Genomic DNA, 15,152 nt, shown 5'->3' with positions numbered 1-15,152 from the left:
TCCCTGCATTGCACATCGCGGTGGATGTCGCCATCAAGTGTCCTTCGGGGCTCTTGTCCGCGTATTTTTTGGCTCTATCACTTTTTCATCATGGAAGCTTGCCTGGTAGCAAGCCCCTGGAGAAGAAGGTAGGTAAGTAGCAGTAAGTAAGAGATACGATCGTGTTGCGCTACTCGGAAAAGGACACCGTGGCCTTCTGTGTAGACAGTGGTTTTTGTCAGGGTCGTCACTGCCCTGAGGCGAGGATGAAGCGTCACCCATTCCGCCCACGCAAAATTATCATCGCCATCTGGTGAGGACTCCTGGCGTCGAGGGAATCCCGCAGAAAACTGGACACTTTAGGCACAGCGTGCTTGCCGCTCCGACACCAGTCAACCTCGAGGTGCCCAGGTCATCGAAATTCTACCTTTTAGTTGACGTATAGCAGATCCAGCTTTGCTTCTACTGTAGCTGAGTGTCCTTCGAGCTGTGGCGGAAGCAAGCTCAGCAACGAGTGTCCTGAGCAGCCGCAAACCCTTCCTTCTCCTACCGGTGACCTGAACCTCATCTCCGAGTTAGCGTTGTCAGCCTGTCCTCAGTTCCTACTGACCACTCCGTACTCTCTCTGCCGAGCCGACCTGACGCCCTCCCTCAAGAGCGACCTCCCCACGCCCCAATCTCGCACCACAGAGCACATTCCGGGCAATGCAAAAGGAGGCCTACAAGAAGAGCACGGCACTGCTAAAGGGGGGCAAAGAGGCAGACATTGTCGGTCACAAAACTGATGCCAATAGTCTGCGCGGATTCCGACCGTGTCCCTGTTGATCTGACATTGGGAATACATCTTGCAAGTCTCGTTGCTAGCTGTCGACGACATCAGGGAGGGGCATGAGAACAAGTCGACGCGAAATGAGTACTCTATGCTTGCGGCAGACATGGTTGTCCGTTCTAGACGTCGCGGGAGCTAACAGCGTGGCAGGCCTCCGACCCTGGATCGTTCTGAAAATTTCACTCTGCACAAGTTCATATTGGATCATCTGCCGGGCAGATGCGATGCCGAGCACTACGCAGTGCCATCGAAGACTAATGAGCGAACCTCTAGGGCCGTTCACCGTCGCTCTGCGGGTTTGCCGATATCAAGGACTCTCCGATCAATGATCACTTCCGACGCCTGGTTTGAGGTCAGCTAGGGTAAGCTATCTCCAGCCAGGTTTCGCGCAAAAAGCCCATTCTACACTATCAAGAATTGGATAGCTCAAGTCGTGTCGACCGTGCAACTAAAGTTCTCACCCGCATCGATAGCGCTGCATAGGTGATAGCACCCATACCGTGCAGAAAGGAGATATCCCACAGCTGTCGTCTGGGCGTTCGACGCTCGAGACACCGTCTTGTTTGCAATAATCTCTTCGATGCCGGTCTGGGAGTTTCACAAGTCATGCATGCCATACCGAGTATCACATCCTCCTCTGTACTTCCTGCCTCGTCCAGGCGACGGACTTGATTGCATGCTGCCAGGTACGGAGTGCAGCACCTGCGTCGCGAGCCAGGGGCCCTGAACTTCTCCTTCCTGTCCCTGACACTATACCAGAAGGGAATCTCATGTCCCGTGTTCCTGCATTGGGCAGCGTGGCGCAACAATTACTCGGTTCGAGCAGTAGGGCTTATCGCTCGTTGTCCATCTCACCTGGTGCACTCCTTAGCCTAGCATACCCGAGATAAGAAGGCCAAGGAGTCTTGACCCGGTTCTTGCGAGAGCTTGCTTCAACTGCATGAACGCTACCGGCATGGCATGGCAGCTCCGGAAGTGACAAGGATCTTGTACCGCACGTGCAGTGATGGAGTTGACCCCTGAGTAGCACTCCGACCCCCTGTCAGTTGTCGACCGCTATCTCCCGTCGTTATCCCTGTCCAGCCCTGGCCATTTCTGCCAGCATAGTCATGCAGCCACGTACACAGCATTTTGTTGTAGTACAATAATATCCCGAAACCCAGAGGGCTACTTTGTACTTGGAAGTTCCCCCCGCAGTACTACAAAGTACTTCCGCATCCAAGAAGGTCAAGTGCAGACAGTGGACATGGGGTCGTGCCGCCACGTCGCTTCGACAAGCGGACACTATCGAGGGTCTAGGTCCAGAACACCACATCAGACGGAAGATGAAATTCAGGAACGGGAGCCGGTGCAAGGGTATGCAGGAACAGCAGGCAGACAAAGAAACTGAAACTAGCATGCTGCAGGCACGTGGGGTTCGCGACGGAAGCGAGGCCATGGTTAGTCTGTCACACGGGAGTACGGAGCACTATGCCACAATTCTCACGGGTAGGTCAGCGTCGTCGCAGTCGGATGAGCTAGGATGAACCACTATGCTCCGTTGAGGTCGCGATGGGGGCCCATCTACATACTGTACCTGAGTGCCGCGTGGCAATAGGAAGCCGTGAAAGGTATCCAGTACGGAGCACGTACTACGTCCCGTGGACTCACGGTGCTTGCCGTTCCGGTGCTGATGCTGATCTCCCGCCTGGGGTCGGGTTACAGCACGGAGACTGGATTCTAGGCCGTGGGGGGAAGGTCGCAAAGTTTACGCGAAGCAAAATCTGGGTGGACGGCAGTACACAGTACGAGATAGAGGACGGCAGGTCGTGGCATAGCCATCTCTCACGATACCTCTGCCAAAGTCATCCACGCTTTCCGTGAGGTTGGTATCTCTATAGACCGCACTGTACACCCTTTTCTCGACCCTTTCCCCTTATATCCAAAACGACCAGAGAGCCCCTCATAGATGTCCACGCTTAAACCTCGTAGAAAGTACAGATACGCTCCCTAACGCATCACGGAGCCAGACACATGCGACCTTGCTCCGCGGCGGAAGGAACCGCAAGTCAGACAGTAGGACAGACAGAAATGGCAGGCCTCCCCTACGCGTCCTGATAACTGATACTCCACTCCTTTGTCGTCTTGATGATCATGGCTTTGCTGCCATCGCTGCCGTGGCTCCTGGCGCCGTCCGAGCCAATACTATCGCTGCGATTCCGCTCGGAGCTGAGGTCCTTCTCGGGCTTGCCCGCAGAGACTTTGTTGACCACGACGCGGTTGCTGCTTATCGCCCGTCCGATGCCGTGCCGGTCCGTCGAGTCGTTTATCTGGCCCAGCGTGATGCCCTGCCTGGGCAGGTCGAAGCTCTCGCCTCGGACTTCGGATTTCAGAGCTTGACTCCGGATCGCTGACACGGCCTTGCTTTGCGCCATCTTGCCCATCAGGTAGCTGTCGTTGCCGTAGCCGAAGCGGCCGCCCCCTTCCTGAATCATTCCGGAGAGGTACCCGGCCTGGATGGATTCCATGAACGGTCGCAAGTGGGGCACGCAGGCCGAAAAGACGCTGAAGAAGACTTCCAGGATTGTGGCGATGGTCGGGAGCCAGCTCTCGAACGTCACGTCCGTGCCGCGGTCGAAGAAGCGGTGCATCTCGCTTATGCGCCAGACCGTGCACGCCACGGCCAGAGTTCGGAACGAGAAGGCGAAACAGACGGCAATCTTCTTCTGCAGGGCGAGTTGCAGGTTGTGGACGAGCCAGACGGGGAGGACCATGAGCGCAACATCAGTCAAAATGTCGATGACGCCCACGGCGTCCCAGAATCCGACCTGGCTGAAGCAGGTGTTTGTCGTAATGAGGTAGGGGTGGGGTAGCGAGCATTGGAACGCGCTGGCGATGATGGAGGCGACGGCCCAGGCCACGATCAGTCCGCCCACGGCCAGCATGGGGATGCGGTAGGATTTGTTCGGGGAAAGCGCAAGCAGCAGTGACAGCGTCGAGGACTTGCCCAAGCCCAGCGCAACAATGTACAATATGTTCCAGGCGTATCCGGCCTTTTGAAACCGGTCATATTGGTCGTCGGAGAGGGTGGACAGTTGGGAGCCCAGCCCGCCACTGACTTGCTGGTTGAGAGTGAGGGTGAAGGCGATGGAGAAGATCTTGAAAACAGCAAAAGTCAATAACGGAGATATCCTCAAACTCGTCGCTTCCCGCTGAAGCTTACCACGGCTGCGGATAAGATCGAGTCGTTCCACGTCAGTCGCCTCAGTACCACGAGTTTGCTGATCAGGACCGTGATAACCGCCAAACACATCGTCGTCAAGGCAATCCATGATATCAGGTTCACCACGGGGCCTTTGTGAGTGGCGGATATAACGGGGACGCGCGCGAGCAGGATATGCACCGCTCCTGCCATGATTGTTGTTCGACCAGCTAATGGGTGAATCGACTTGCTGTTATTACATGGATACAGTTGGCGTTCGGTATGCCGTCAGTGACAGGTGACAGGTAAGAGGTCCTAGCTGGCAGTGGGCGGCGAGAGACGTGCGACTCTTTGATAGCGCAGAGGGATGGTGCTTTGAAGGTGAGGAGCACCGACTTTGCTGGAGTCGGAACACAGGTCGAGAATCGGGCTAGACCGCTAGATGAGCGGGAATGCGACAGGAAGTGTGATAGACGTATGCAGATGCTAGGCCCTTACTGTGTAGACAAAGGGAAGAGAAGACCAGGGTGCGATCGCACCTTGACGTGGCGTTCCATCCTCAAGCATGAGTGAGCTGAACGCAAGCCCGTCTTCAACCCAGTACAAATCAGGTGTGTTGCATATGCACAATCAGCAGCTGCCGTGCTTGTAAAGGGACCGTCGAATCTCCACTGCCGTACCGCAGTACGGCTTTGTGTCGGGGAGAAACAGCTCGCAGGCGGCCGCTTAGGTGCATGGTACGGTAGTCTCGCTTGAGAAAAGGTGCAACGTTAGGGGTCAGGTGGAAGTGAGTGCGGGAGGTCGGGGTTGGGCAAGACTCATGATTCAAGTGTTCTCAGGCCCCCTGTCACAAACCCATATCGTGGGCTTTCCAGGGCAACCATGTCTGGGTCGTTTAGCGTCCCCCGTCACCGAGCATGCCGTTTGGTCGACGGCCTCGACGGCGAACCACCTGCCGGTCGATCACACGTCGGGCAACGGCTTGTGCTCACTCTCGATGGGCCCCATCGTTACCGCAGATGTGTGCACTGCTTGGGTACGACAGCTGCCAAAATATATCATAGTCAGAGGACCTCCCAATGCTGCTTGGTAACGGAAAATTGACTTGACGCATGGTTGTTACAATCCAAAGCAGGGCCCTTTGATGACCGAGTCTACACAGTACCTTCCTACTGGGGCGACGACCAGGGTGCGCATCAGCGTGCGGCGCCAGTCCTTGTGGTTACAGAAAGCCACCCTCCCTACAGGGCAACTAGCATTCGCCGGCCAGGGGCTTATCACAACCAAGCTCGAGCAAAGCCCCACCAAAGCAACAAGCTTGTCCGGACTCCCGAAGGGCAGTGAGAGCGGGAAACTCGTGCTGCCGCATCTCATGGGCTCTCGATTCGAGATTGCACTTCCGTAAACACGTGCACAGCTATACAAACGAACATCAACAGGGAAAAGACGCGGCACTTTGAGCGTTTAGGCGAGACACAGTCTCAACATGTGTATCTATTGAAGCGTTGCTCCAGCTTTTCACACAAGCAATGCGATACGGGTCTCTCCAGAACAGAGGAGAGCGGACTGCTGACGCGAAATTAATAGCCCGATGCTTCCTCATATCAGCAATCTGAGACTTGCTGAAACGAGCATCAACGTGAATGTCGTTATCAACAGGATTCTTGAAAGTTATCACCTGCTAGCCACGTATCATTCACGTGGCAGATGCCGTGATCAGGCCTCAACATGGCAGGCGTATGGGTAGACCCAAGCTAGGTCAATCAAGCATTACCTCAGACTTTTCGGGGCTGCTTCAGCGATTTCTTGACGGAAAGCATAACCCAGATAAGCCGCTGAGATGGAATTCCCAAGCTTGCGTCATATTGAACCTCCATCGGCGCGTTTAAACTGTACAATTGTAAGATTAATAGACTATGTACACAACTATCCAAGCATGAATCGTGTATCGCTTGATGTTTGTTAAGATGGCAAAAGCAATGCCAGCCAGTGAGCCCGCCTAGATCAGCAAACCCCCTTTGTCGACCATGGGAGCAGAAACGATGACAGGACGCCACGAAAAGCCTCCCTACCACGGTGTGCACCTCTTCATTTCAGCTGCCGTGTCAACAACTGTGACAATGGTTGCTGTCGCATGTGACCGCGGCGTGGCCACTCGGCTTGTAAAGAGGAAATGAGTTTGAGCAAGCCCACGAGACGCTCTGAGTCCAGGCGAAGGTCGGTTCCCCAAAATGGTGATAGCGATGGTCTCAATGATCCTTGCGTTGTTGCTGCAGGAGACTCGAAAGGTCCAAGCTTTTTATTCCGTACTGTGTACTGTGTAGAGAAAATCATACGCCCCCCCAAAGCCCCCCACTGTGGTGCCCGTGCGTTATCAACGGCCAGTGTGGCCCTAGCTGTTAGTCTTCAAGCTAACTAAAGACGCCCGAGGCTTAGCCCTGTTCAGTGCGCCGCCCTTGAATCCTGGTTGAGTGTCCCGAGGATCGTCGCACCAGCTGGTGCCCATCCAACCCACAGGTTGACCTTCTGCGACACGAGCGCCCCGAGAATCCTTTTGACGGAAGTCAAGGGGCCGTCTAAGTCGCATGGAAGGTGGGAACTTCCCAGACCGGCCAGACTCTTAGCCTTGAGGATGTACTGACCTCTGAGCCTCCCGCTTCCATGGGAACTATTTTCTAGGCAGGGCTTGCACCCCGCCTACAATACACGAGGTACTCGACCTTGGATACACCCACAACGCTGCCGAGTGCGAAGACTTCCTTTCTGTCTTTCGCGACCACTGGGTTCCGGCGCAAGAGTATCGCAGCAGTGTGCTTCCTTGAACAAGAGCCAAGTGCTCCGGTGTTTGCTCTTTCAACACATCCACTCCTTTGATGTCTTGTTCAGCACTTTGAGCTGGATTGTCCTCGAACGAGACCGCGCAACCATTTCCAACTAACCTCGAACGGCGTTCAAAATGGTGGAAACGTACGCGATGAAGAGCGGGAGCAAGATCGCTTCAGATATGCACCACTCACGATCATCGTCAGATCAGCATGGCGAGAAATCAGTCGACCGAGACGAACAGGAGATGGCTAGGCTGGGAAAGCGCCAGGAGTTAAGGGTACGCGGACTTTCTATCATAATCGACAACAGTGAAGGCATGCGACTGACCTCTACCAGCGTAACTTCGGCTTCATGAGCATGCTCGGCTTTTCTTGCACCCTGATGATCACCTGGGAAGGTCTATTGACCGTCTTCGTGTACGGCTTGACGGACGGAGGACCAGCTGGGCTTGTGTATGGGTACTTGTTCTGCTGGCTCGGCTACTTCACGGTCGTCGCTTCCCTTGCTGAGATGGTGTCAATGTGAGTTCAGAAAGAGGACGATAGTGATATCCATCGGACTGACGGTAACAGGGCACCTACAGCCGGAGGTCAATACCACTGGACATTCTTGTTCGCGCCAAAGTCTTGCCGCAATTTCCTCTCCTTTATCACCGGCTGGCAGTCCGTTCTCTCATGGCAGGCTTGTTTGGCTTCAGCAGCTTATCTCGGAGGTACCATTATTCAGGGACTGCTGGTCCTCAACTATCCCAGCTACGACTTCAAGAGGTGGCATGGGACTCTTCTCCTTTATGCAGTCATCACCCTGGCGATGCTCTTCAACACATACCTGGCTAAGCAGCTCCCGAAGGTCGAAGGCGCGGTGCTTATTGTCCACATTGTCGGTTTTTTCGGCGTCTTGATCACCCTGGTATACCTGGCGCCACACGGCAGTTCATATGATGTCTTTGTGAAATACCTTGCCAACGGTGGATACGACGAGGGCACGTCCTTTTTCGTGGGGCTGATCACGACTGTCTTCGCCTTTATCGGAGCCGACGGCGCCATACACATGAGCGAGGAGATCAAAAACGCCTCAACCGTGGTGCCTCAAGCGCTGGTCGCCTCAATCGGTCTCAACGGTATCATGGGTTTCTCAATGCTGATAGCGATTCTCTTCTGTATCGGCAACATCGACAATGCGCTCAGCACTCCCACGGGATTCCCCTTCATCGAGATTTTCAAGCAGGCTGTCCAAACGAACGGCGGAGCCACGGCCATGACTGCTGTGGTTCTGTCATTGATGATCTTCGCTACGATTGCCGTGTTGGCGGCAACGTCAAGAATGACATGGGCCTTCGCCCGTGACAACGGACTGCCGGGCTCTCGATTCATCTCCCAGGTCGAGCCGCGAACCAAGCTTCCTTTGTACTCGGTAGCTCTTTCGGTCCTGATCACCATGTTGCTAGGGCTCATCAACATTGGATCATCCGCAGCTTTCAACGCTGTTGCCTCCCTGGTGATCAGCGGCTACCTAGGCTCGTACACGCTACCGATGGTTCTATTGCTGCACAAGAAGATCTTTAATCCCAGTTCGATTCATTACGGACCCTGGACGCTGGGGCGCGGACTGGGCATCTTTTGCAATACCTTTGGCCTTCTGTGGATCGCCGTCGTCATGGTCTTCAGCTTCTTCCCATCCGTTCGGATCGGGTTGACCGTTGCGACTATGAATTGGTCGTGCTTGCTGTGGGGAGGAACGATGATTCTCGGCATAGCGAGCTATTTTGGATACCTTCGGGGCAGATACAACGGCCCTATCGTTGAAACCGATATTATTGAGCAGGTGCACGGCGTGTGACAAGCAGACCCGTGCAGGAAGATGACGGACCCTGATTACGTGTGTCCGGTTCCGTGCTTGGGACACACAGCGGATTTCATCCCAGTGAAGAACACGGTGTCAACGCTGTCAAGAACATGCTGGTATTCTTACGAACGATACCGTGTTGATGGACTGTTGATTTGCCTGGGAATTGGATACATAGCTGTACATGTAGACGAACAAATGGAATGTAGATATGGAAGCGTGCTCCTTGTGATGAAATCACATGCTTGCCATCCCAGGTCGTGTGTGGTCAGTTGGCCTTGGTCGACAGTCCGGGCTCCTTATTGCACTTGACTGGTTCTTGAAGGCCTGGATCTAGCTTTGAGGATAAATTAGGTTTGTGATTCTCCCTACAGTACCGTGGTGCACACAATAATCAGCGGCTCCTGGGTCCGGCAAACCTGCTTTAACCGAAGCCGGTGAAACTTGTGCCAGAAATAGCCTGGCTTGAAACCTGATCGACATCGAACTGCAAATTCAGTTGAACCTCACCCTGACCTCACATCTGCTAGAATGTGATCTCGGCCAACAGATGCGACAATACTCTCGAGACTCCAGCAGCATTGATATGTGTGGCGTGTTGGCAGATGCGACATGCTGCTTCGATTCGACTTCTGATGGCGTGGATGTGTCCGGAATACTCCGTACTGTACTCATTACCAAGACTCACAAGCAATTCGGAACGCCACCTCCTTGACCGGGGTGCCACTTTCCACGCTTCTTGAGCCCTCCAGACCCTGCGTTGAATTTTCCGAGTTCTCGAGACGTTGAACATGGTCTCCTGAACACAGGATGTTTTGATAGGTACTGTGTAAGTGTAGATACAGCGAGTCGAGATATCAAAAGTATATGTAAGTAGACGTGCCCATGAAATCGTGGTTATTGTTCTGCGAAGGATCCCTGCTGTCTCAGAAAACTGGCGCAGAGTGGACTGATCAGCCTCTCACCTCCCTCTCACCCGCCTCTCATGTGCGCAATTTCGCAACTGTGGAGAGAGCGAGGCTCCGCTCATGCAAAACTCAGCCCCGTGGCTGCCAGTATCACAGCAAGCGACTGGCTATCCCTGACCGGCGCCTGTAACTCTGGGGAAACAGTTCGCGCCTCCTTCACTGTTCGTTCTTTTTCAACTTCTCGAAAACTCCTCCGTCCTGACGCGTCATCACAATTCTTCCGTTCTCTTCAGATGCCCAGTGTTCGCGGGTCGAGCGAGCATCATGAGCTCGACGTACTCGAGCAGTGACTCTTCACGTTCCAGTTCAGATGAATCGCAACCCGGACTGTTGGACGAGAAACGTGGATTCGACTACAATGAAGGTACGATCGGACCTAGTCAATGGCTGACGCCTCACCACCCACGTCAGATCTGGAACTTCGGGCTTTGCTATTCACACCGACATCTGGGCAGACTTCTTGGTCGACTACTCAGTTTGCTTGTCCCGACTTTCCTGCATCGCCGCTCACCGAGTGAGCAGGGCAAGGCTGACAAGCTTGCCCCAACCGCCTTTCTCGATGGCATGCGCGGGCTCGCTGCCTTCGCTGTCTTCATCTGCCACCTCACATATGGCACGTTCGACATTGTGCACGCCTGGGGCGCGGCACCCGACCCAGAAATCCAGCCACCGACCGCATTCACAGAGCTTATTCGATTACCGATTGTTCGACTCTTCTACTCGGGACCTCCCATGGTTGCCATCTTCTTCGTCATCTCAGGATATGCCCTCAGCTACAAACCTGTGAAGCAAATGCGTGCGCGCCACCACGAACAACTGATGACGACCATGACTTCTTCCATCTTCCGCCGAGGACTGCGACTATTTCTTCCTTGTTTCGCCTCCACATTCATTGTCGTCTGTCTGGCTCAGCTCAACCTGTACAAACTCACCGAAGAGTTCTCAAACCAAATGCGCATGGTATTGGAATCTCACTGCTATACTCAACCGAATATGTGGCTGCAGTTCAAGGATTGGCTGGTCCAGATGCTCATCTTTGTCGACGTCTTCAACTGGTCGCTGTTCGCCGGGTCCATTGAGCTGGACCGCCATTTGTGGACCATCCCGGTGGAGTTTCGCTGCAGCATGGCTCTTTTCCTAACGCACATGCTCACTGCCAGGATGTCGAGCCGGCTGCGGATCATGACCTTTGCGGGACTCCTTATCTGGGGTGTCTCTTGGGACAGATGGGAATTGACCCCATTCTGGGCTGGAGCTGTGATTGCAGAATTGGACATCATCTGCACGTCGACGACTGCGCCTGGACTGCCGTCGACCGAAACGGACAGTCAGCGACATATCCCCCAACGATCGAGTCGGATTTTGTATTTGGCAGCATTTCTGGTGTCGCTGTTCCTGCTCTCCTTCCCTGACGTTGCCGCCAATGTTACCCCTGGATTTGTTACCCTCGACTCTCTCATTCCCCAGAACTTCACCGAAAAGCACCGATTCTGGCCCACCATAGGAGCAGTCTTGATAGTCTGGTCTTCGTGTCGTCTTGGCGTTTTGCGAAACAGAGCCTTTTGCTGGGCGCCTGTGCAGTATCTGGGCAAGATCAGTTTTCCTTTGTATGTCATGCACGGACCGGTCATCCATACCCTAGGCTATTTGGTAAGAATGCGCTTTACTTCCTTCACATTGCTCGTCCTAATCCAAGACAGATACTCCCTCGAACGCCCGAACTGGAGACGCCCGAAGTCATGAGACAATTCCAATGGGACTTCGCCAAAGCGGCCACCGTGATCATACTGGCTGTCATCTGGGTGGCGGATGCGTTCTTGCGGGCTGTCGACACCCCATGTGTGAATTTGGCCCGACGACTGGAAAAGGCATTCTTTAATGATTGATCGGTCGCCGGTCTGGATTTACAAACTTTTCAAGCACATTTCGTCCAGATATCGGATCCCTCGAATGCAGTACGCTGTGATACACATCCTAGGCTGTTTTGATAGCGGCAGCGCTGCAAGCAGGCATGTTTCCACCGACTACATACATTCCCCGGCGCCGCCTCGGAGGTGCAAATTCAGCAAACGATGGAGCTTAGATGGTAAGGGGAGCCATCGCGGACACCCCGCGTGTATGAAGTCTCCAGGCGATGGCTAGAACTTGAACACTGGCTGCAATGGGGCACCTCAGCACACTAGCAAGTTCTGTTCGTGATCGGTGCCAACACTGCGCACCCTCGGACGTCACTGACTCAGCTCCCTGCCTATGCTAAGCCATTGTGAGGAGTCTACCTCAGGCAAGCAGCCCTTTGGCAGGCATGGATCCAGGATATCGGGGTGTGGTTATGGGGTGGAGATGAAGTCAAGCAATCGGTGTCCAGCAGTGAAGCTAGCCGGGCCTTCGACAGGAGAATCTAGATTTGTCGGAGATCAGGAACTCCCCCGGCTAGGCACTTCGGATCTGATCTCATCCAGAGCGAAGCTACGTACATACCTGCCGCGTAGCTGATCAGCACATGCGCACACAAGCCGCGATCAGCAATATTGGCCCCCATTTTAATTCGAGGGATCAACCTACGATACGTAGTAGATACAACGAGAGCTCACATATCATGCCCGCACAAGCGAGTCGACCAGGCGAAGCAAAGTCAATCCCATATAGCTCAGCTTGTCTGGCATGTGTGCAAGCATATATCGTGCAGATCATATACTAGGTCCGTCCACCCGTCCGTGTCTCCTCCCAGTCGCTCACTTGTCCGTCGGTCGTGCCAGGGTGGACGCCGCCGTGGCTTCAGGCTGACTCTTCGTGTCGGCGGGACCCACGGCATCGAAGATCTTGCCCGGGTTCATCAGCCAGTGCGGGTCGAGGCTGCGTTTCAACGTCTGCATCACGCCGATGGTCTCGACGCCGAGTTCAGAGACGAGGCTTTGCTTCTTGCCTAGGCCGATGCCATGCTCGCCTGTGCATGTGCCTTCCTGGTCATCGTTAGCATCGCTCAGGATCAATGTCATCCTCATCCACGCAGCATCCGCATCAACGTCGGACGGCGGCTTAGAGTTTCGATCTTGGAGACTGGGCACATACCATTTCAAGAGCCCGATCTACCATGTTATGCACGACGCGCTCGACCTGTTCCCTCTCCTTGGGGTCGTTGCGGTTGTACATGACTGATGTGTGAAAGTTGCCGTCGCCGATGTGGCCGAGCACGCTGGCGAAGAGACCCAGATCGTCGACTTCCTTTTTGGTGATTTCTAGGCGGACATGTCAGGCACGCCCCAAACATGGCTTCGCAGTAGGCGAATACTTACCAACCATGTCCGGAAGTCTCGAGATTGGGACAGCCACGTCGGTCGACCAGACCTCGTCGCCCTCGCGCCTCAACGAGAGCATGCTCCACAGGGCGTCCTTCCTGGCTTTCCACAGGTCGTGGGCTTCCCGCCCGTCGTTGGCGTAGATGAAGTCGCCGGCGTGGTTCTTCTTCGCGATTTGCGTGGTCATGTCGATGTTGTCCTTCACCCCGGCCATTGTGCCCGAGAATTTGAAGAATATGGTGGGCACTTCCTTCCAGGTGCGGTTCGTGCCTCCTGCGCGGTTGATGACGGACATTTGCACGTCGTCCATGATCTCCATGGCCGCGACGGGCACGCCCGCCCGGATGATCTGCATGGCCGCGGCGGCGGCGTCGCGGATGGTCGGGAAGGTCACGACCGCGACTTTGGTCTCCTGGGGGATAACTGCCAGCTTGAGCGTCGCTTCCGTGACGATGCCCAAAGTGCCTTCAGCGCCCACGAAGAAGCCAGTAAGATTATACCCCGCCGCGGTCTTGCGGGGGCGCCGTCTGGTTTTGATGATCCGCCCGTCTGGCAGGACGACTGTCAAATTGATGACCCAGTCCTTCATGGTGCCGTAGCGGAAGGCGTTTGTGCCGCTGCAGGAGGTGCCGACCATGCCTCCGATCTTGGCTGACGGACCCGGATCGACGGGGAAGAACAGGCCCGTATGCTGCAGCTTGTCGTTCAGCTCCATCCATTGTACGGCCGGCTGGACGACGACATCCATGTCGTCTGCGTGGACAGCCAGGATCTGGTCCATAAAGGCGAAATCAATGCTGAAACCGCCGAAGGGGGCCGAAAAGTTCGCTTCCAGAGAGGAGCCGCCCGAGTAAGGGATCATGGGCACTCTGTACTTTGAGGCAATCTTCGCAATGTGCGCGACTTCCTCGGTGCTTTTGGGATACGCCACAGCGACGGGCAACTGGTCGATGTTGATCGACGACCATTCCGAGTAGCCGTGGTCCTTGAGGTCGTCGTCGTCCGTGGAGATTGCGTCCTCACCCAGCAGTTCCCGAAGCTCCGTGATGGCCTTTTCCAGCTCCGTCTTGCTCGCGTATGTAGGAGGCTTGGGTTTCCGCGGAATGAGCTCATCGGCATGACTTCCTGCATCGTTGACGCCCACGGCATAGCCGATGGACGCTAGGGCCCCAGCAAGGAGTAAAGCCCTGCTGGTCGTCCATAGTGGTAGATTGGGCTTTGCGTGGGACTCTGCGCTTGAGGCGCGAGTCGAGTAGAATTTGGTCGGAGTGTCTCTCAGGTATGTCCTCGTGCAAGCCCTGGACGAGAAGGGAACTGTCGAAGAACCGGTCCCTCTGCTATTTCCCTTGACGCATCTCTTGAGAAGTCGCAAGGTCAGTCGGGACTTCTCCATTAGAACCCTACGCCCAGTGAGCGCGGCGATGAGGAAGCGTGTTCCTTGTTTTGGCGGGAGGAATACGATTCTTCTCACGAGTACTCCGTATGCGATGGTGTAATTGCCGTCATGAGAGCACGACGCACGATTACATACTCTAGGAGGGAGCGGAATCGATGCCGCCCGCGTTCGCGCCTCTTGAGCCTCTCCAGGCCTCTTTAGTCTGCAAATCTTGTTGCCGACAAGCGGGCTTCTAGATCGCCTGTCTAGGTACTGTAGGTATCCCCGGCCACCTTCACCTAATGTCATACATAATCCATACAGTAATCAGACAGGACTGTGTAATTTAGATCGTGGGTCGAGCAGCCAACTGCGGGGCTTTAGCAAGCGTTTCTTTACCACGAATGCCTCGCCATTGAATGCAGCTGTGTGAAGACCCTATTACATATCTACTGCGTGCGTACCTAAGCTGGTGTGCCAGCCTCACCATGGCCAATATTTCGTCGTTTGCTGCGATTTGTCCTTGAGTCTGTAGTCTTCTCGTCTGACTGACGTATCGTCTTTGCTCTGGGTTCGGTCTCACGGCTAACTCACCTTGACCACCGCCGGCCATGTCTGCCTTAACATCCAGCAGGCCCCAGTGTGTTGCCTTCTGCCTTCTGCCGTTTGATACAATCAAACGACGGGCAGGTGCGTGCTGCATGGGGATTGCTTGCACCACGCTCTTGCCTTTGCCCACCCTCTAAATGTAATGAATTTGCCAACAACCATTCTACCGTCACCCGAGATATTCACATCCTTAACTTTCGTCACTTTTCCGCTGTCCGTCTTCTCTTTTTGCTTCAGGGTTCAC

At 54.7% G+C, this 15,152-nt stretch overlaps 4 protein-coding genes across 4 annotated transcripts; 2 read left to right on the top strand and 2 right to left on the bottom strand.

Annotated features, from left to right (window-relative positions):
• Window positions 1-2,892: 2,892 nt before the first annotated feature.
• On the bottom strand, window positions 2,893-4,119 carry A1O7_00588 (uncharacterized protein; the record flags this gene model as incomplete). The annotated part of the gene is made up of 1 exon (XM_007754629.1): window positions 2,893-4,119. One exon carries the CDS (start codon window positions 4,117-4,119, stop codon window positions 2,893-2,895), a length of 1,227 nt encoding a protein of 408 aa, XP_007752819.1.
• Window positions 4,120-6,945: 2,826 nt separating this feature from the next.
• A1O7_00587 (uncharacterized protein) lies at window positions 6,946-8,654 on the top strand (the record flags this gene model as incomplete). The annotated part of the gene is made up of 3 exons (XM_007754628.1): window positions 6,946-7,092; window positions 7,152-7,336; window positions 7,388-8,654. The coding sequence occupies 3 exons, from the start codon at window positions 6,946-6,948 to the stop codon at window positions 8,652-8,654; spliced, it is 1,599 nt and encodes a 532-aa protein (XP_007752818.1).
• Window positions 8,655-9,892: 1,238 nt separating this feature from the next.
• Window positions 9,893-11,514, top strand: A1O7_00586 (uncharacterized protein; the record flags this gene model as incomplete). Its single annotated transcript, XM_007754627.1, has 2 exons — window positions 9,893-11,278; window positions 11,329-11,514. 2 exons carry the CDS (start codon window positions 9,893-9,895, stop codon window positions 11,512-11,514), a joined length of 1,572 nt encoding a protein of 523 aa, XP_007752817.1.
• Window positions 11,515-12,360: 846 nt separating this feature from the next.
• On the bottom strand, window positions 12,361-14,317 carry A1O7_00585 (D-lactate dehydrogenase (cytochrome); the record flags this gene model as incomplete). Its single annotated transcript, XM_007754626.1, has 3 exons — window positions 12,361-12,588; window positions 12,698-12,864; window positions 12,922-14,317. 3 exons carry the CDS (start codon window positions 14,315-14,317, stop codon window positions 12,361-12,363), a joined length of 1,791 nt encoding a protein of 596 aa, XP_007752816.1.
• Window positions 14,318-15,152: the final 835 nt, after the last annotated feature.

Source organism: Cladophialophora yegresii (genome assembly GCF_000585515.1).
Source record: "Cladophialophora yegresii CBS 114405 chromosome Unknown aczIN-supercont1.1, whole genome shotgun sequence".
Classification (NCBI taxonomy): Eukaryota; Fungi; Ascomycota; class Eurotiomycetes; order Chaetothyriales; family Herpotrichiellaceae; genus Cladophialophora; species Cladophialophora yegresii.
The sequence above is the reverse complement of the archived record's forward strand: the minus strand, read 5'-3'. Positions and strand labels throughout refer to the sequence as shown.